The following is a 23,064-nucleotide window of genomic DNA, read 5'->3' as shown; positions in this document are numbered from 1 at the left end:
TTGCAGCCAGGAGGAACTTGTACCAGGCAGACCAACCAACAGGTTATTGCAATAGTCCAGGTGTGAAGTAATGGGCTTATACCAGAAGCATGGACATATCAGAGGAGAGAAGGGGGCCTATTTTTCAAAGGTAAATCAATAGGCAGTGACTTATAGGACTGCATATCTAGAAATAAAGGGACAAGAGGGCCTCTCCAGCTTCTTCATTTTATAGATGAGGCTTAAGTTTCTATTGTAATTAATTTATAATATGCCCCAGACTTAATGTATCACGGATAGAATAAAATTATGCATATGTTTCTGCAGATAATCTGAATGAACTAGTATCTGATTCCAAGTAGCCAGAACACAATCATATGGGGAGAGATCCCTTATTTTAGTAATTTCCCCCTTTGTTTTATATGGAAGAATCATATAATATTAAAGCATTATATGGCATTAAAAAATTTTAGGCAAGTTGTTCATGTAAGGAAAATAGTTTGTTAATTTTGGAAAAAAGCTTTCAAAAGCTTTCAAAATCTTTCCACAATTAAGATCCTTGGATAGGCCTAAAAAACCATTCCAGTAAATTACTAAGAAATAAAAGTTGTGAACAACTATAAATGGCAAAAATCGCTGTGGATTACAAACCTCATTGACACTGTATATATCATCTTGTGCAAGAGAGCAAGATCACTCATATCACCTAGATGTGCCCTAACATAAGACTTTCAGATGTTTCTTTCCATTCTTGTCTGCCCCCTTCCAATATTCCAACAACCCTTACATTTCAAAATATGAAAAAATCTGGATTGCAATTTAAACAAGAGATAGATACAGGCAATACCAAAAATGATAAAAGTAGGGAAATTTAAAAAAAACCATAATAATAGGGGAATAGAATGTTCTGGTTAATTAAAAATATAAAATTATCAGGAACCATGAATTAATCAGTATACAGTAGATACTCCTTCCAAAAAAGCAGATTACAATATCCTCTATAATTTGGAGATGGTGTGCATAAATTCCTATAGCTGAAAAAATTCATTACCTGGTACCCAACCTTCAGGTGATGACCTTTCTCTATCCTCAGCCAGTTTCATTCTTAGAACATAAATAGATTGGTAAAAACATCTAGTGCTAGTTATACATTTTGCCTATGAGAACCCATATTAATCTCTCAGACATGTAAGTAGAATTTTTATGGCTATCAAAATAATTTGGTTAAAGGCAAGCTCCTACCAAGTGCAAAATTATAATTTTCAAATAATTCTAATAAAATATCTTTAACATATATTGAACAGAAAATTATGTTGCATTTGGGAATTTTTTATCAGTACCTCAACGTCATCTTAAGAAAACTTACTAGATAATATATGTTCAAAGATCCTGAAAGATAAATTTCCAATTGGCATATAGCATACAAACCATCTGTCAAGCATTAACATTGGAAATGAAAGCCATTCAGAAAACAATACCTACAGAATCATTTTATAGTCAAAACTGAAACTCAATATAAACACAAAAGCAATACCTTAAAAGGTCTTCTAAACGTTCCTGGGTTGTGAAGATTGTCTCTAATTCCAAATGGTCTGTCATTAATGATGTCTTTTGTTTTTGAGGTATGATATGCATTCTGAATAGAAAAAAAAAAAAGCAGTTACTTTTCTGTGCTTTTTTAAAAACTTCATTTTGACCACAAATTATCTAATACCACATATTTATGGTCTTAGGTACAAAAGAAAAATGGGTGTGCCTCCATTTATATATGTATATGTATACACACACACACATATCCTCACAGACACACATACCATTCCCCATCATGGCTGTCATGTGCTACATTGCCTTCCAATGATAATATATCATCTAATAAAGTGAGCGCATTTCAGAAATGGAATACAAATTGAATGTAAAATCACACACTCAGAACAGTTACAAATCCCTATGACTAATAACTCCTGATTTAGCTATCATATTTCTAGAAGCCAACCCCCTAGACCATTAATAAAGGAGAGTACAGCTCAGTCGATTGTTCCAAATCTCTTGCAACTTCAACAATAAGAAGAGAATCCTGGAATATGAGAGGTAGAAGGGACTTTTGTGACCACTTAGTCCATTCTCAAAATAGCAGCTCATATTTTATGGTGACTTTTTAAAGTCTTTAACACTTTTTTAAATTAAAAATTGTTCTCAAAGCAGCCCAATAAAAGTATGTACTAAGAGAGTGCCTACCTACTGTGGAATGGCTAACAAACCAAGGCATCTGAAAAGAAGTAATTATTGTTACACAGCAAGAAATGATGAAATGTTTCAGAGAAACTTGTAAAGACATATGAACTGATGTAGAGGGAAGGGAACAGAACTAGGGAAAAAAAATAACACTATAAAGAAAAACAACTCTGAAAGAATTAAGAACTTGGATTCCACAACTGCCATTGTGTCAATGGTGAAGCACATTATTACCTACCTCCTCACAGATTAGCCAACAAACTTAAAAGGCACAATAAGGCATGTTTTTGGACACATCTAATGTGGGAATCTGTTTTTCTTATTAATACTATTGTAAGAGTTTTGCAATTCTTTTCATTTAGGAATCTGGAGGGTAGGCAAGGAAGGGTATAGGAGAGAGCTTCAGAAAAGAAAATTGCAGAAAAGTAAAACCGCTTTGAAAGTTATATTTTGAATTTGCATATTTTAAAAGAACAGCAAATTCTAAAAAAAGAAATTTTCAGTTGCATTATAATCCTCTCTCTATATATATATAATCTCTTAATTTCACAATGTATATGAAAATATTAATTTTATTTGGTGTCCATTAAGTTCTATATTTTTAAAAACTCCTAAAAGGTAAAATAAAGTAGGCAGTACAAATATTATACCCATTTATGGGTAAGGAAAGTTTCAGGAAAGTTAAGTGAGTTATTCAGACATATAATTATAAAATTAACTCAAGCCCAGTGCTATTTCTACATATAATACTGCTTCACTCACAAAAGGAGAAATATTTTCTTTATTTGAAATGAGTATTATTATATAACATATCAATTAATTTACCATTTCTGCTGCAAAAAGCAAAATAGTACAACCCTAAATAGAGGCAACCTTGTTTAGAATCAAATAATATTAGCAACTATATTTATGCAATTCATATACTATTTAATTCCCAAACATACTACCCAACAGGTAATCTAAACTAAGTTTTCCAATTCAAGTTATTCCAATTATATTAATATGGACCACTCCAGATGTTGCTTATTCTCAGGCTTATTTTCCCTTCTCTCCTCTGGTGGAGAATAGCTTAGACTGTTTCAATTAACTCCAGCAAACAAAGGATAATAGTCTAAAGCAACAATAAATTGCTTAATTACAATAAATGCTAGTTTACTAACAGAAATATCATTAAGATGATTTGACAACCTATCGACAGGTTTTATAACAACAAAGTAGCAAAGTGGATTCAATGACTGGAAGAGGAGTTAACCACCTCTTTGGCCCATAATGCTCCACAGTAATAGTTCTGTGCAGTGAGAATGAGAAGCAAACAGATGAGGCAAAATTTTTCAAAATTAAAAAAGAAAATAGGAAAGATGTCACTGAAACTTTTTTCCATATTGCTCTTAATGCCATTGGGACCTCCATCTCCTTGGACCATAACAAAAGGAAAGGGACCAAAGAAACATCTAATTCAAGACCCTTGTTTTAAAGAGGAGAATGTTTAGGCTGATGGAAATTTAAGAGGCTTGTGCAAGATCACAAAGGCAGTAAAGAGCAGAGGTGGAATCTGAAGCATAATTCTGATTCCAACTGTATCAATCTTCCTTCTGAGCTATCTCCTTTCATATTGTTAATGTAATACACGGGCAAATCAGTTTATGATCTTGTGGCACCTAAATAACCTGATATATCTTGTTTCTTTTCAAAGAAAAATACTTGTACCCTTTTTTCCTTTCATAAATGACCAAAGAATTATCTAAGAATTGCTCTAAAGTTCTAAGAAAAATTCATTTATAAATAATTATAAGAGAAATAAAGGCACTGTGTGGCATAGTTTCATATGCAGTTTTCTTTTTCTATTCTTGGTACATGGGAATGCTTGTGTTTATTGGTGTTTGTTATATTCATATTTTTTAAAAGAAAAAAAAAACAAGTGCAAGAAAGGTCAAATATGCATATTTACATAAAGCTATAGGAAACAAATAGCATATAGATAAATATAACAAATAGCATACTTTAATTTATTGTTTGGAAGAGTTTCTAATATTTAGTCTTTTTGCAGAACACAAAAAAAATTATGCTAAGATGATTTAAAAACAATGACCATAAAAATTAAGTTGGGAGGGTTCTGGTTAAGATAGATGTATGAAAAAAAATCACACAATTTTATCAAGCTCAAATAGAAACAAAACAGATACTTTGCTGCATAGACTTAGAAAACCACAAATTAACATTATCTATATTGTACTGTATTTTATTTTGTTAAACCTTTTCCCAATTACATTTTATTCTGATTCAGGCCCAATTGGAATCTTTGAACAGGCAACAAGTTTGACACCTCTGATCTAGAAGAACAAAATTGAATCACATAAGAAATCTGAAGAAAAACATAAGTCAATAACTTCAACCAGTTCCAGTATTGCAATAAAGAATAGCCAAAAGCTGTGGACTATGGAGGAGGGGTCTATACCAGAACCAGCACAAATGTAGATACTGAGATAAGAAGCCTACTCTAAAACCCTAACCAAGAAAAACAGGAGGACAAGAAAGGGAGAAGGGAATAGATGATAAGCTAGCATTCATACTGGAGAAGCCTTGAGGAGGGCATGAGACAATGGCAAAGTCCTTAACAGGGATACTCAAATACAGAGCTCTAATCAGGGATGCCGAAGTTTGACTGTGCTCTGGGAACAGACACACCAAAAGGAGTTGAAGTTAGCAGCAGGCACCCAGGAAATCTAGTCGCGGTTAAAACAGGATATGACCAATCCATCTAAGAGTACACAAGGCAGGGAAAGCTTGACCGTGGCACAAAGTCATTTCTAAAGATGTTAATACGTATGTATAAAGATAAAGTATTAAAAGTAAATACTACGGAGAAATATTATAGATCAAGAATTGCCCGAGAAAACCCACTAAAATAATATTATCCACAACAATTTTAAAACCTCCTGGAAAACACAACACAACAATTTTTTGAAATGAAAAGTTCAGTAGGAAAAAAATGGAAAAGGAACAGGTCAAAACAGAAGATAGGAAACCTTATTCAAGCAGACAACTCCTCAAAAATCTGAATAGATCAAACAGAACTCAGTAAATTCTATGAGACAAAAGAAATATAAGAATAAAAATAGAAAACACCAGGTATTTAATATAAAAAACTGACCTGGAAAATAGGGCAGAGACAATGTAAGAGACACAGAACTCCTGGAAAAACCCAACCCATCCCCTGCACCTCAACCTGTCTCCTCCCCACAAAAGACACATTTCAAGAAAAGATCACTGAAAATTGCCCAGATGCAAATAGAGCTCTTTTATGTTACCAATAAAAGCCAGTTGCAAGAGACTCCGTTCAAGTTAACTATAGTACATATAAAATATGTAGAAGCCCATGTATAAAAACAGACAGGAATTCCATGACAACTAGAAAACATTCTTGAAAAAATAAACACAAGTCTAAATAATTTCAGCAATACTAAGTGTTCATGGTTGTGCTGACCCAATATAATAAAAGTGGCAATGACCTAAATTTGCTCACTTAGAGTCATATGACTCAAACTATCCAAGATTTTAATTACAGAAATAGAAAAAAATAAAAGTCACCTAGAAGAGCAAATCTCAAGAAGATCAAGGGAAATGATGAAAGAAACTAGGCAAGGAGTATCAAATCTCAAATTATACTCAAGAGCAATAATCATTAAAACTATTGGTACTGGTTAAAAAACAGGGAAATTGATTGGTGGAATAGATTGCCAACAGAAGACCCAAAAAGCAAAGGAGCATAATCTATAGTTCAATAAACCCTAAGATTCCAGCTACTGGGGGAAAGACTGCTAGAAAAACTAGGAAACAGTCTGACAGAAATTAGGTTTGAACTAATACTCATTTTTTGTATTTGGGGGGGAGATAGCAAAGAGTTTTTTTCTAAATATAGATAAAAGAATTTTTGTCTAATAAAGGGATTGAGAGGCTCAAAGGAGATAAAATGGCCACTTTTGATGACATAAAATTGGAAAGCTTTTGAACAAGCAAAATCTAGGAAGTTAAACTTAGAAAGGTAACTGTTAAGTGGGGGAAAAAATCTTTGAAGCAAGTAAAAATCTATTTTACAAAAACTGTTGGGTAAACTGGAAAGCAGTTTGGCTGGGACAATGTTCAACTCTGAAAATCTCAGGAAATACGATCAACACAATGAACAACCATAATTCCAAAGGATTCATGATGAAACATGATATCCACCTCTTAAAAGAAAAGTGATAGACTTCAGAGTACAAATCAAAACAGACATTTCTTTCTTCTTTTTCTTTTTGGACGTAGCTATTGTGGGAATTTGTTTCGTGTGACTACACATATTTGGAATGGGTTTTGTCTTTCTTGCCTTCTCAAGGGGAGGGGAAGGTAAGGGGAAAGAAGAGAATTATGAACTGAAAAGAAACTAAATTTTAATCAATATTAATTTAAAAAGCATAGTACTGGGGCAGCTAGGTGGCGCAGTGGATAGAGCACCAGCCCTGGATTCAGGAGGATCTGAGTTCAAATCTGGCCTCAGACACTTTACACTTACTAGCTGTGTGACCCTAGGCAAGTCACTTAACCCCAACTGCCTCCCCCCCGCCCCTCACAAGCATAGTACTATACCATTGATGGGGCTGTAAATTAGTCAAATCATTCAAGAGAGTAATTTGCAATCATAAGAAACTAAAATGTTCATACTCTTTGACCCAGAAGTCCCACTACTAGGCATACACTCCAAACAGTTCACTAATAAAAGATCTTATATACATTGAAATATTTGTTACAGTACTTTCTTTGTAGTAGCAAAGAAATGAAAATAAGACAGATGCCCATGGATTGGAGAATGGCTGAAAAAGTGGTACTTAAAGGTAAAAGAATGAGGATTATTTCTATTATTAGAAATGTTGAATATTGAATACAGAATCACGGGACAACTTATATAAATTGATGTGAAGTAAAATGAACCAGGAAAATCAAACATACAATGTAAATGGAAACAACAACAGAATCAAAACTGAATGTCACAAAATCATGACCAAATCAAGTCCCAAATTAAAAGGCAGTTCCCACTCTTCCCTGAAAGGATAAGGGTTGGGTAAAAAGAGGCAGACAGCTATAAGCACGGAATAGTGCTGTGTTGGTTAGTTTTGGTGAAGCATTTTTCACTCTTTTTTTATTCTTTTTTTTTAAATAAGGGACAGATTTCAAGAAAATTAGTTTTACTTTTTAAAAAATCACCAACCACTATAATCCAATTTTATAAGAAGTTAGTATTAAATAAAAATCTGTAGCATTTACTTGCTGTCCAAGAGGAAGAAAAAAACAGCAATTCTCATAATGTCTGCCAACCCAATTAAGCATTACTGTGTGAGGTAGGAAAAGAAAATTACTAACAATAAAGATTTTGCTTTTTGTTTTCTTACCTTGTAAGATTTTCTAATAAATTTCCTGAAGTATGGTTTAATAAATCTTATAGGTTTTTGGAATCCACCTCTATGGACATTCTGCAATTTTGAAAAACTGGAGTTCTGATCATTTCTGGTCAAATGAAAGAAAAAATGATTTTAACATATTTCAAAACAATTTTACTAATGTCCACGGTAATCTTATCCCACAGAGACCCACAATTTAATACAATAACACTTTGATTTTCTGACATAAAAGCAGGTACTTAATAAACATGTGATCAATGAACCATACTAAAGAAAGTGAATTTTTCAGAAACTAAAAGTTGTATTTCAAACACCAAGTTATTTGTTAGCCATTTTTAATGAAAAGCTTCCTAAAACTTCCCGAACAATACACTGAACAAAAATGTAACCCCCTTTCTTTGAGGATTCAGTGTTATCCTTATGGATATCAACTTCTGCATTTCACTAAAACAGTGAGTGAAAGCCTGTTCTGGGGATGTCGAAGGTTGTTTATAAGTAAATTAGGGGGCAGCTAGGTGGTACAGTGGATAAAACACCGGTTCTGGATTCAGGAGGACCTGAGTTCAAAATCCAGCCTCAGACACTTGACACATACTAGCTGAATGACCCTGGGCAAGTCACTTAACCCTCATTGCCCCACCCCCCAAAAATAAATAAGTAAATTAAATGTCTTAAGACAGTTTAGGTTTTTAAGTTTTCTCTTTCCTCACTATCAGACTGTCAAATATTGCTTCAGAGGGATCAGTAGGATTCCAACCACTAGCAAGCTCCCATCTACCCGCTCCAGTTTCTTAGGATTTTTTTGTCAAATCAGAGTAAATAAACTCAGTATAAGGGTGAGAAAGGTTCTGATGAAAATGTATGAACTTTGGCATGTAGATTTTCATATTTTTTTATGGATGCTGAAACCCCTTTTATTTATTTTTTGGCTCTCCATGGTTCTATATAGATAAACATGCAAGGAAAATGACCTTGGGAGAGATGTGTTATTATAACTGGTAATAATGCGTCAAATTGGGATTGGACACAAAATTTTAATTTGATGGTTCCTCTAGGCATTCTGAAAACACAATCTGTTCAAGAAAACTTAAGTTTTGTTTTGGGGTTCTAGGGCTGAGAAAAATACTTTCTCCCTACAATGTAGGTGACAAAGGAAACAAAGATAAGAGTAAGATTAGAAAAATAATGAATGAGAAGATGAAGTGATGAGTCAGAGGAGAGAATATAGAAACCAGCCAGAGAAATGGACTGTGGCAAAGACTACCCTCAAGGGCAGCTGGTGAGTTCCAAATCCTCTCAACAGCTCTTCTTTTCCCTGCTTCCTGCAGAAGTAATTTGTTGTAAGCCTCAATGCAGCCTTCTACATGTTGTTAAAATGTCTAAATACATTTTTCATTACTTAGTACTGATCAGTCATTTGTGCTCATTCTGTTTTAAAAGTTCTAGGTAATATATGGGTGGTGAGACTACCTCATGTGGAAGAGGAAGATTCCTGACCACCAAGAGCATCTGTTTTTGTCCAGAGCACATTCTGGCCTCCCAGGTCAACTCTGGTCTTACACAGGATTGGCAGGACTGTCAATTCCAAGATGTCTTTAATCTCCTGACTCCACCCCACTCCCCACCTAGGGCTTTGTTCAAAACAAGAAAGTCACCCTTGAGTCCCGGCAGGGCTCTTCTATCTCTGCCTACTGTGAGGTTGGTTTTATCAGGACACAACACGTCAGGAGACTGAACCTTAAGGAGGACATTGAAGAGTATAATCTCATACTTCATAATAAACTTCTAACAATGGACTCTGCTAAATGATTAGCATACCCTAATCCTCATACTCAATTCAACCCATGATTAACCCCACAGCTGCTGATGTACAAGCCTTATTCTCCTATACAGAATAGTCACTTCCTCATACCTACAGACCTCAACCCTACATCCCAATGTCTCACTCTAGATCTGCCTCCCCTTGAACTGTACATTATAGAATGCCTACTCTATAATAAAGTCTTATACTTCTTACACCTCTTTCTCACTTCTTCCATTCTATGCATTGATAGATGGCTCCTTCTCAGTAACAGTGCTTCCCTTCTGAACCTTTCTAGCACTGGCTACACTTTCTCTTATACCCAACTCATTCACTCATTATGGTTGGGCAGATGGAATAGTCCTTGCTCCCAGCTGCCACTTCTAGAAACTCAACTGACCACCATCATTAAATAACCTCTTCTATCCAATGTCATTTGAATTTATCACTGAATTCAATTTCTGGTATCTATTATTTATCCACCATACTCGTAGGGCATTCTCGTTGTTTCATCCATAAGCTCAGTGCCTGGTTCAATCTTTCCTTCCATTCCATTTCCTGCCCTTATACTAGGGGATTTCAATATAGATGTTAATATTCCTTCAAATATCCTAGCTTCCCAGGTCCTTAATCTACTCAATTTCTGTGATCTACTCAACTGCTCAACAACACACCACATCCTTAACTTTCCCATCATCCGTAAGTGTTTCATTTCCTTGTTCTTAAATTCTAAAATTCCTTTATCTCATCACTATCTTTTATCATCGCATTTTTCCTCATGACTTATGAATATAACTATAACCTCCATCTCTCAGCTCTTTCCAACACCACCACCCCACACAAAATGACTACTCTGTTTTGTCTTCCCTATCTCAGTCTTTTGGTAAACCAACTCAACTCTTCATTATCCTTCACCCCCATTTCTCTTGCCCTCTCAGTGACCATGCCATTACCAAGTCCTATTCCTAAATAGTTCTATTAACAACCTCTTATGCTGTTATTCATGCCTTGCTAAATGGGGCTGAAGCAAATCATGAAACCATACAGAATAAGCTTCCTACAAATTTGTGCTTTGGGGTCAATGGGGTCCTCAATGCACCAAGGCAAAAAATTCCATTTCTCCCTGATTATTAAATATCTAGTCTTAATCTCACTATTGAACTATAGTAATGCATCTCCAAACTGTTTCTTAAACATCTAACTCATGTCTAAAAGATAATTCATTTCCTTTCCCTCAGAAGTCTTCACTTTCTCAACTTCCCTTTTTTTTTTTTCAGGGCAATGAGGGTTAAGTGACTTGCCCAGGGTCACATAGCTAGTTAAGTGTTGAGTGTCTGAGGCTGAATCCAAGACCAGTGCTTTATCCACTGCGCCACCTAGCTGCCCCGCAACTTCCCTTTTAATATGAAGAGAATTACCATCTTTTCCCACTCAGGATCACAACCTAAGTGTCATTATCAATTCTTCACTCTCACTCAATCCAAAAATTGAATCTGGTGTCAGATCTTGTCATCTCTACCTTCATACCATCTTCTCATTTGCATTCCCTTTTCTCTAATAATACAGCAACAATCCCAGTTCAGGTCTTCCATCACCTCTCACCTACATTTGCAGTAAGACTTCTAAAAACTGGCCTCTGGGCTTCAAGTTTCTCTCCATTGAGTTACCAAGGTTATTTTGTTATAATATGGGTTCTGACCATGTCACCCTTCTGAATGATTACCTTTAATAAGATCAAATAAAAAGTCCTCTGGCATTTAAAGCTATTTGCAATCTGGTCATTTTTTATATTCCCAGCCTTCTTATGTAATATTTCCCTCCATACACAGTGATCCAGCCACACTGGACTATTTGCACTTCCTCTTATATGGCATTCTGTCTATGTGTGTCTCTTTGTACTGGTTGTCTCATATGCTGGAATACTCTTGGTCTCTTGATTTCCCTGATTTCCTTCAAGGCTCAATTAAAAGACTACTTTTTGCAGAAGACATTTACAATCCTACTTCAACAACTTCCTAATGCATATTTCAAACCAGGTGTCACAGAGACATCTCAAACTTAACAAGTCCAAAAGAGAACTTATTATACCTTTCCCCTAAAATCTATATCTCTTACACACTTCCCCTATTTCTGTACACCACCATCTGTCTGGTCTCCCACTCTTCCTCACCCCATGCCAAATATTGCTGTTTCTATCTCCACAATCTCTCAGATCCTACTCCTTTGTTCTACTCTGACAAGCTACAACTTTAGGCTCTCATCACCCTTCACTTAGATAATTACAAAAGCCTCCTAATTGGCCTCTATAAATGGTCTCAAATCCCTCCCCACTCCAATCTATCCTCTACATAAACACTTAAATGATTTCATTCATGGGCAGATCTATGTCATTTTCTCTATTCAATAAATTCCAGACCGTCTCCCTTTGGGCACAGTTCCAAAATGCTCTCCACAATGGTTGGATCAGTTCACAACTCCACCAACAATGCATTAGTGTTCCAATTTTTCCACAGCTTCTCCAATGTTTATTATTTTTCTTTTTTGTCATATTGGCCAATCTGATAGGTGTGAGGTAGTAAGTACCTCAAGCTTATTTTAATTTGCATTTCTCTAATCAATAGTGATTTGGAACATTTTTTCATATGGCAATTGATAGCTTCGATTTCTTCATCTGAAAATTGCCTGTTCATATCCTTTGACCATTTCTCAATTGGGAAATGACTTGCATTCTTATAAATTTGATTTGGTTCCCTATATATTTTAGAAATGAGGCCTTTATCAGAAACACTGGCTGTAAAATTTCTCAGCTTTCTGCTTCCCTTCTAATTTTGGCTGCATTGCTTCTGTTTGTACAAAAACTTTTCAATTTAATGTAATCAAAATTATCCATTTTGCCTTTCATAATATTCCTATCACTTGTTTGGTCATAAATTGTTCTCTTCTCCATAGATCTGAGAGGTAAACTATTCCTTCCTCTCCTAATTTACCTATGTTATTACTCTTTATGTCTAAATCATGTACCCATTTTGACCTTATTTTGGTATACAGTGTAAGATGTTGGTCTATGCCTAGTTTCTGCCATACAATCTTCCAGTTTTCCCAGGAGTTTTTTTTTTAATAAGTATTTTATTATTTTCCAGTTTTATATGAGGATAGTTTTCAACATTTGTTTTCATATAATTTTTAGTTCCAAATTTTTCTCCCACCCTCCCTTCCCTCCCTCCTCCCCGAGAGAGAAAACAATCTGATATAGGTTATATATGTGCCATCACATCAAACATATTTCTACATTAGTCCTATCATGAAAGAAGAATCAGAGCACAAGAGAAAAACCTCAAAAAAGAAGGAAGAAAAAAAAAAACCAGCCCCAAAGTAGAAACAGTATAGTTCAATCTGCATTCATAATCCACGGTTCTTTTTTCTGTATGTTGAGAACATTTTCTAACATGAAGTTCTTTGAAATTGTTTTGGATCATTGCACTGCTAAAAAGAGTCAAGTCTATTACCATTATTCATCACACAATATCGCTGTTACTGTGTACAATGTTTTCCTGGTTCTGCTCCTCTCAGTCAGCATCAATTCATATAAGTCCTTCCTTCTGAACTCCTGCTCATCATTTCTTTTCACATTTATTTTTTTTAAGCTTTATGTTCTAAATTTTCTTCCTCCCTCCCTTCTCGACCCTCCCCATGAAGTCAAGCAATTCAATATAAGTCATACATGTGCTGTTATGCAAAACATCTTCACATTAGTCGGGTTGTGAAAGAAAATAGACAAAAAACCTTTAGAAAAAGGAGCTAACACTTTTTGTGGTGGCAAGGAATTGGAAATTGAGGGGCTGCCCATCAATTGGGGAATGGCTGAACAAGTTGTGGTATATGAATATAATGGAATTCTATTGTGTCATAAGGAACGATGAGCAGGCAGATTTCAGGGAAACCTGGAAGGACTTGCATGAACTGATGAGTGAGATGAGCAGAACCAGGAGAACACTGTACATAGTATCATCAACATTATATGTTGGTCAACTGTGACAGACTTGATTCTTCTCAGCAATACCATAGTACAAGATAGTTCCAAAGGACTCATAATGGAAAAGGCTCTCCAAATCCAGAAAAAAAAAAAAAGAACTGTGGAATATGGATGCAGATTGAACCATACTATTTCTTTTGTTTTTGGTGTTGTTGTTTTTCTTTTTTGAGGTTTTTCCTTTTTGCTGATGCTTCTCTTATAACATGACTAATGCAGAAACATGTTTAATGTTATTGTGCATATATAACCTATATCAGATTACTTGCTGTCTTGGGGAGGGAGAAAAATTTGAAACTAGAAATCTTATTAAAAAATGTTGAAAACTATCTCTACATATAATTGGAAAATAATAAAATACTTTTATAATAATAAAAAAAGAAAGCAGAGCTAACAAATAAAATTATACTTCAATTTGTATTCAGGTACCATCATTTCTTCCTCTGTTGATGGTTTGCATTTTTCATGCGTCCTTCTGATATCACCCTGCTCATCATTTCTTTTACAGTTACTATTGCTTAACTGTATTACCCTTCCATCTTATTGCCTCCCCTTGATATGTACTCTATTTTCTATCTTCCTTCACCCTTTCCCTCCTCGAAAGTGTTTTGCTTTTTACTGCCCCCTCCCCCAATCTGCCCTTCCTTCAACTCTTCACTCCCCACATCTCCTTCCCCTCCCACTTTCCCTCAAGGCAAGATACATTACTATTCCCACTTGAGTGTGTATGTTATTCCCTCTTTGAACCAATTTTGATGAGAGTAAGGCTCACTCACTCCCCCACTCCTTCCCCATCTTCCCCTCCACTCCAAAGCTTTTCTCTTATTTCTTTTATGTGAGCTACTTTTCCCCAGTCTACCTCTCCCTCTCCCTTTCTTCCCGTGTATTCCTCTTACCCCTTAACTTTATTTTAAAGATGTCATCATGGGTCAGCTAGGTGACAAAGTGGACAAAGCACCAGCCCTGGACCCAGGACACCCCAAGCCCAAATCTGGCCCCAGACATACACCATCCCACCTTGCCTGCCCCACAAAAAACAAAGGATAAATATTTTATTTAAGATTTTTGCATTGATATTCATTAGGGAAATTGGTTTATAATTTTCTTTCTCTGTTTTGGTTCTGTCTTGTTTAGGTATCAACACCATATTTGTGTCATGAAAGGAATTTGGTATAACTCCTTTACCTATTTTTCCAAATAATTTGTATGGTACTGAAATTAGTTGTCCTTTAAATGTTTGGCAGAATTCTTGTAAACTTGTAAAGAAAAACTTGTAAATGCATCTGGCCCTGGAGATTTTTTCTTAGCGAGTTCATTGATGGCTTGTTCAATTTCTTTTTCTAAGATGGGCTTACGTAAGGATTTTATTTGTTCTTCTGTTAATCTGGGCAGTTTATATTTTTGTAAATATCCATCCATTTTATTCAGATTGCCAAATTTATTGGCATACAGTTGAACAAAACAGCTTTAATTTCCACTTCACTGGTGGTACATTCACCCCTTTCATTTCTGATACTGATAATTTGGTTTTCCTCTTTTTTAAAAAATCAGATTAACCAAAGGTTTATTGATTTTTTCATAAAACCAGCTTAGTTTTATTTATTAATTCTATAGTTTTCCTACTTTCAATTTTATTAATTTCTCCTTTGATTATCGGGATTTTTAATTTGTTCTTTTTCTAGCTTTTTTAGTTTCATGCCCAATTCACTGATCTCCTCTTTCTCTATTTTATTCATGTAAGCATTTAGAGATGTAAAATTTCCCCTAAGAACTGCTTTGGCAGCATCCCATAAGTTTTGGTATGTTGTCTCATTTTTATCATTCTCTTGGATCAAAGTTATTGTTTCTATGATTTGTTGTTTGATTCACTCATTCTTTAGGAAGAGGTTATTTAGTTTCCAATTCATTTTCAGTCTATCTTTCCATGGCTCTTTATTACATGTAATTTTTACTGCATCATGATTTAGAAAGGATGCATTTACTGCTTCTGCTTTTCTACATTTGACTGTGAGGTTTTTGTGCCCTAATACATGGTCAGTTTTTGAGTATATGCCATATACTGCTGAGAAAAAAGTATATTCCTTTCTATCCCCATTCAGTTTTCTCCAGAAGTCTATCATATCTAACTATTCACCTCTTTAACTTCTTTCTTATTTATTTTGTGGTTAGATTTATCTAGTTCTGAGAGGGGGAGGTTGAGATCCCCCACTAGTATAATTTTGCTGTCTATTTTCTCTTATATCATATTTAACTTCCCTAAGAATATAGATTGCTATACCACTTTGGTGCATATGTTTAGAATTTGATATTACTTCATTGTCTATGGTACCTTTTAGCAAGATGTAGTTTCCTTCCTTATCTCTTTTAACTAGATCTATTTTTGCTTTAGCTTTGTCTGAGATAAGGATTGCTACCCTTTAAGATTTTACTTCATATGAAGCATAATATATTCTGCCCCAACCTTTTACCTTTACACTGTGCATATCCCTATGCTCTGAATGTGTTTCTTGTAAACAACATATTGTAGGATTCTGGGTTTTAATCCACTTTGCTATTCACCTCCATTTTATTGGTTCATCCTATTCACATTCACAGTTATTACTAACAATCTATGGTCCTTGACTTTCATTTAATATATGCCTAGTAAAGGATCTCAGAATCACATGGTCTGGAAATGACCTCTAAGGCAGGCAAGCAACAAGCATTTATTAAGCAGTTAGAATATAAATATCAGCAAAAAGAAAGACAGCCTTTGTCTTCAAGAAGTTTACATTCTGATGGAGGGGAAGAATCACAGAAAAGGAACTAAAAAAAGGATAGGGTATGGGGAAATAAGGGTGCCGTACAAGTCTAGAAAGTCAGAAGCCGAGCTCAGGAAGAGAAGTTAACATGGCTGGCATGGGTCCCTCCACAAAATGAGAGAAGCTTATTAATGAACTTTGTTATTATTTTTTCTAGCTCTATAAGATAATTTTTAGGTAGTCTGATTGGTATGGCACTGAATAAGTAAATTAATTTAGGTAAAATTGTCATTTTTATTATATTAGCTCAGCCTATCCATGAGCAATTGATATTTTTCCCATTATTTAGATCTGATTTGATTTGTGTGAAAAGTGTTTTGTAATTGTGTTCATAGAGGTTCCTGGGGTTTTTTGGCAAGTAGACTCCCAAGAGAAGCTTGGAATGGAAGAAAGGAGGTGGAATGGCAGGAGATGTACCAAGATGAGAAGGCCCCAAGCAGGGGGTCCTTCTTCCCAAAACAAAGGGATATTAAGGTTCATATCCAGACCTTATGACTTCAGTCACATTTTTGCAAAATTCCAGATTCTTTTCTAAAAAGGTTAGAGCAATTCAGAGTTGACCAATAGTATACTACTGTACCTATATTGCCACGGACCTTCCAACATTAATTATGTGTCCTTTGATAAGGCTGATCATTTGATGGACCTGAAGCAAAATGTTAGACTTGTTTGAATTTGCACCTCTTAATAACGAGTTGGAACAAACTCTTCTATCTACCTTTATACCTTATATCTTAAAATGGTTACTCCATTCAATCCAGTAAGAGAGGTAGGAAGAATTATGAGCGTAAAAGGTAGTAGCATGGTTAATGGAAAGAACTCCTGAACTGCAGTTAGGAGAGAGGTGGATCTGAATCCTGTTTCCAACACTTACTAGCTATATAATCACAAGCAAAATATTTAACTTTTCTGTAGTTAGTTTCTTCAGCTAATGAGCAAAACAATACCTGTAGTACCTACATGATAGGGTTACTATGAAGGTTAAAATAGGAAAGAGGCAATGTATGTAAAGCTTTTTGCAATCCTTAAAGTACAATGAAAATGTTAGCTATTATTATTATTTTTTTAATGAGGCAATTGGGGTTAAGCGACTTGCCCAGGGTCACACAGCTAGTAAGTGTTAAGTGTCTGAGGCTGGATTTGAACTCAGGTACTCCTGACTCCAGGACCGGTGCTCTATCCACTGTGTCACCTAGCTGCCCCAGCTATTATTTTTTAAAAACTTTTTTGATTACAGAGTTGAAGTCACAATGCTAGATGTTGAAAAAATACAAAAATGAATTAAAAATAGTCTCTACATTCAAATTGTTTAAAATCTAGTAGGTAAATAGACAAAAACACAAGTACACCAAGTACTACAAAAGATCCAAGGAGAGATCACTTGCAGCTGGGGAGAACAGCAGAAGCTCCCTAGAGAAGGTAAGACTGGAGCTCAAACTTAAATAATTGTAGAATTTTACACACTTGTAATATAAAACAACTTAAATGTAAAATATTTCAAGTTCACATTCCCAAAATACTGAAGATCATCACCATAAAAATCCTCGTTCTGGACAAATATTGACATGATTACATAGTAAAATCTATTTGTTTATCTAAAAGAAAACTAATTACCTTCTTATAGCTCTGCCCCTGTGAAAAAACCGTTCATCTTCATTCTGTAATCGTTCTTTTCTCCTTCTTTCAATGTCATGTCGGAGATCATTGGGATCTTCTATTACTCTGAGCAAGGCCTGAGAAATGATGATTATGGATTATGACTATAATCCAATCTATTACTATTTTTTTGAAAGGAAGCCACATTTAACATCAAAAGTGCTTTGTAAAAGCTTATAATAAAAAAATTCATCCAATAAAACTAAACCATCATCTAAAAGATTAACCAATGATCTTAATAATTTCATGAAATCAAAATTTCCTGTCTCTAGATTCCTTTCAGAAATGTGGCAATAGCTAAACTATTTCCTTATTCTCAGAAGACTAGAAAAGCTCTCCTTCCTGCCAAGTTTAATTCACAACTTTCTTCTATAAAGAGAAAAATATATAGCAAGAACTCTTCTTTCCCTGGCTAGCAAAGTTTTTTTTCCCTTAAATATTTAAGTTCTATGTGTTTGGTTTTTAAATTACTAACAATATAGATCACTCCCATTTCGTGAAAGGTATTGTGACAAGGTCAAATCTTTAAGTAAAACTACTACTACAGTGACTTCATCTTTTATATCTGTAGCACCCACATACATACTTCTCTATTAAAAAAAATTAGCAGAAATCTATTTTCTCTCCCACTAATACTCTACCCCATCAGGGGATAAAATTCTTTTAACAAATAAGTTAAACCAAATTTCCTCAATGGTGTAGAAAAAATAAAAATGTATATATAACTTTCATCCTGCAACTTAATGCAACAATAGACAGTGTGTTTCACCATCAGTAGTCTGGAATTATAAATGGTCTTTGTAATGACCCAGTGATCTTACAAGTTGCTTGTTTTTCCAGTGTTGCTGTTATTATATAATTTGTTTTCCTGGTGCTGCTCATTTCATTCCTCAAAATTGTTCGTTCTTATAATACTGTTACAATATAAATTGTTCTTCTGGTTCTGCTAATTTCACTCTTTATCAGTTCATGTCTTTCTATGTCTTTGAAATTATCTATTTCCTCATTTCTTACAACACAATGGTACTCCACATCCACACTTATTCCGTCATTCTTCCACTGATGGATATCCACCTAAGTTTCCAGTTTTTGCCACCACAAAAAGAGCTGGTATATACATGTATGCATATAAAGAAACATTTCAACTTTCTTTGATCTTTTGGGGGCATAAGCCTAACAGTAGTATGGCTGGGTCAAAGGGCATACACTATTTAATAATGCGTGGTGTTAATTCCAAATTGTTTTCCAGAATAAATGTACCTATTTATAGTCCACCAAAAGTACATCCATCCACTCATTTTCCCACAGTCCTTCCACTGTTAACTTTGCCTTTTTTGTCATCTCTGGCATTCTGAGTATGAAACAGAATCTCAGAATTATTTTAATATGAGTTTCTCTAATTAGTAGAGATCTAGGGCATTTTTTCATATGGCTGCAGATAACCTGCATTTTTTTCCCTCTGTTCAAATCCATAAAATTATTTGTCAATTGGAGAATGGGCTCTTTTTCACATAAATTTGAATCAGTTCCTTATATATCTTGGAATGAGATCTTTATCAGAAAAAACTTCTGCAAAGTCTTTTTGCCAGTTAATTATTTCTTTTCTCTCCTTAACTTTTTCAGATGTGTGCATAAAACATTTTTCAATTTGATATAATTAAAATTATCTATTTAATTGTTAGTCACTCTCTACTGTTTGTTTGGCCATGAACTTTTGTCTTATCTATAGATCTGACAGGTAAAATTACTTTCTCCAATAGCAAAGAAGTGGCAAAGATTCTGTATTACATAAATATGGATATGTAGAGTAAGAAATTAGGTTTTATATGCAATATTTTGCTACTGTATATTCTACTACATTTTTCTCAATTACAAAGTAAAAACAATAAAAATAAATTTAACTCCATTTAAAAGTATAATTTCACATCTATTTTTTAAAAAAGTTGCCAAATACATTTTACCTAAATTTCTGAAGTTTGAAACTTATATACTGTTAGAAAGGATTATATGGTTCTGATTTTATACATCATCTGCAATATTATATGCTCCTAGAGAACTCATATGATGAAATATTCTTTTTTGTCTATTATCATCTTACTACAGTTTGTATGCCTGTGCTATTTTGAAGCACACTTTAGGGAGGCAGCTAGGTGGCACAGTGGATAAAGCGCCAGCCCTGGACTCAGGAGGACCTGAGTCCAAATCCAGCCTCAGACACTTGACATTTACTAGTTGTGTGACCTTGGGCAAGTCACTTAATCCCCCATTGCCTCACCAAAAAAACAAAAACAAAAACAAACCACATTTAGGCATCTTTGTCCTTGAAGCACACTTTAAATGCAAGATAATAGAATTGTCAAAATCAGCCTAACTCTACATACAACCTAAAATGGCATACATATTTGCTTTTGCTAATATTTGTGTTACGTAGGTAATGAGTATATGAAGTTTATATAAATTTTAAAACAGGCCAAGAAAAAATGAATATTTAAATAAAAATATAGTGATAGGTGCTTCGGTTTCAAATTCTTTTGTTCTTTTGTTTTACTTTAGGTGACCAAAAAGTTAACTTTCTTGGGATGCTAATCTCACTGTTGGATGTTGTGAAAAGATCCAACTATTCTGGAGGAGAATTTGGAACTATGCCCAAAGGGCAATAGAATTATGCATACTCTGTGATCCAGCAATACCACTGCTAGGTATATACCCCAAAGAAATCCCCAGAAAGAGAAAAAGACCTATTTGTACAAAAATAGTTATAGTAGCTCTTTTTGTGGTGGCTAAGAACTAGAAATCAAAGGAAAGCCCATTAACTGGGGAATGGCTAAACAAGCTGTGGTATATGAGCGTGATGGAATATTACTGTGCTATAAGAAATGACAAGCAGGATTTTTAGAAAGGCCTGGAAAGACTTGTATGAACTGATGTATAGTGAAATGAGCAGAACCAAGAGAACATTGTGCACAGAGATAGCAAATACTGTTTGATGAAGAACTGTGAAAGATTTAACTATTCTCAACAATACAACTGTTGTGGGCCCAAAGTCCCCCAGAAGTTTTCTGGGGCACATTGAGGAATCTTCTCCTTGAGAAACTAAACCAGAGGACAGATACGCCTAGAGAGATAAGCGGAACCAAATTGGACTGAGCTAGCTTGCAGAATTTCCACTCTTCATTCTGATCTCCCTTACCCCATGGGGAGATAAATTTGGGTGTGGCTGCGGCCTTTGTGTCTGATCTGTAGCCACTGCTCACCCAATTTCCCCAGCTACCACCAGTCAGGGATGGTCCTCCCTCACTAAAGGAACTTTCCACAGTCAAATGGTCACCCCTCCCCCCATCAGTCCTCTATAAAAGTACCTGCCAGTCTCCTGCTGGAGGAGATTGGTACTTATGAGCCACGTGCTTTGTGCCTATCTCCCCATGAGAAGTCCGAGGATTTCTTTCATGGTTTCCCTTCCCTCCTCCCTTCCCTTACCCCTAAATAAACTACCATTTTATTCTAACTGCCTTTGTGTGCAAGAGGGTGTAATTCTTTAAAGAGGAATTCCTAAGAACCCCAACCCCTAACCCGCAAACCCCATACCCCATTTTCCCCATAGCACAATGATCCAAGACAACCCTAAAGGACTAATGATGAAATATACTATCCACCTCCAAAGAAAGAACTGATATTGATAGAACAGAGACTGAAGCATGGTATTTTTCAATTTCTTTCATTTTTTTCTTTTGAGTTTTCTTGTACAAAATTACTAATGTGGCAATGATTTTACACAATCATAAACTATATCTGATTGCTTACCACCTCAGGGAAGGGGGAGGAGAGGGTGGGAACTAGGGATAAAAAATGGAACCCAAAACTATAAATAAAAATGGTTATTACCTAAAAAAAAAAAAAAGCTTTATAAGGCACAGAGAAACATGTAAGCCTACGTCTAATGTGAATTTTGACAAGACTGCATCATACTGAAAAAAAAAATACAACTTAGGGTAAAAATAACCTTAAAGTGAGAACCATAAACGGTTTGGGAGTCAAAAAGGTTAATTTTGATTCTCATGTTAAACAGTAGAAACTCAACAACAACAACAAAAAATAGCTGTAGGATCCAAACTGATTTAAGACTTTTACCTTCCTCATTCCTTCCAAAGATAAAAGGGTTCAGACATCAGGTAGAAATAGCTATAATGAATGTCTAACAACAAAGGAATACTACACACCCCATGTTATCCTTATTTGAACTATTCATGATTAGTGAGTACACATGGAGAAACAGGGTGGGGAGGGGGATGTCTCCTTACTCCTAGATTTATGCACTTTTAAGTGGCTCCAGCTCCTTTTGACTTCCTATCCAGTCTAACCCCCTCAAGTTATGTAGAACCAACCTACAGTTCTGGGCATAACTGGTTTCCTAGTACAATCAACCATGCTGCTTTATTTCTTGGATCCAGAACCCTGAGATTCAGGTGTAGAAAAAGAGACATTGGGCACATGAATATTTATCACATTTTGGGTTTTTACCACAAATTCAATTATATAATCTCCATAGTTAGAGCAAGTGAATGTGGGATTCTCTGAAATCTCCTGACGGACCATATTAATAATATAGTACTGTTATTTTTCTCTAATTAAGAATTATATCCACCTACCTGTCCTGGTTCACACTTCACAGTTCGTTCATTCTGCAGTTCTCCCAAAGACATGTCAATTCTTCTGAAACAAAGATATGACAACAATTAATAACTAAATCATATACAGAAATTTACATATGTTACTATATGACCAAATTTAGAATAAAGTCTATTTCAAATCCCATCCAAGGAAATCTAGGTCACTGAAGTATACAAGGACTTTGTTATGAGACTATGTTCATGGCAGGACAGTCCTTTGGCAAGGACCTCCAGGAGAGAGAGGCAAGGATGTGCTCATTTACTAATCACTAGTCAGTAAATTGCACTAATAACTAATTGGTTTAAATCTCAACTTTTGTGGTGATTCTAGTAGTGTTTCAACCCTAAAGTAACTTGGCCACATTGAACACTTGCTTTGGCAAGTGATATTAGACAGACTCCTGCCTGCTCCACCTATTTCTGACTATCTAAAGCAATATGAACTTCAACTAGAATCTGAATTCTT

General features: G+C 35.1%; 1 protein-coding gene across 3 annotated transcripts in view; it reads right to left on the bottom strand.

Moving 5' to 3' along the window:
- The window catches only part of BCLAF3 (BCLAF1 and THRAP3 family member 3), a 101,937-nt gene that overhangs the window by 26,156 nt on the left and 52,717 nt on the right, over positions 1-23,064 (bottom strand). For 2 of the 3 annotated variants that reach the window (XM_043995480.1, XM_043995478.1), the window contains exons 8-11: positions 22,578-22,641; positions 17,890-18,008; positions 7,635-7,749; positions 1,514-1,615 (exon numbers count right to left, since the gene is read on the bottom strand). In XM_043995480.1, coding sequence (XP_043851415.1) covers positions 1,514-1,615; positions 7,635-7,749; positions 17,890-18,008; positions 22,578-22,641 — 400 coding nt within the window. The remainder of the gene's footprint in view (positions 1-1,513; positions 1,616-7,634; positions 7,750-17,889; positions 18,009-22,577; positions 22,642-23,064) is intronic. The other variant, XM_043995479.1, reaches the window with a different exon arrangement.

This window comes from Dromiciops gliroides, chromosome 3 (genome assembly GCF_019393635.1).
Source record: "Dromiciops gliroides isolate mDroGli1 chromosome 3, mDroGli1.pri, whole genome shotgun sequence".
Classification (NCBI taxonomy): Eukaryota; Metazoa; Chordata; class Mammalia; order Microbiotheria; family Microbiotheriidae; genus Dromiciops; species Dromiciops gliroides.
Note: the sequence above shows the minus strand (reverse complement) of the source record. Positions and strands in the feature narration are given on the sequence as shown.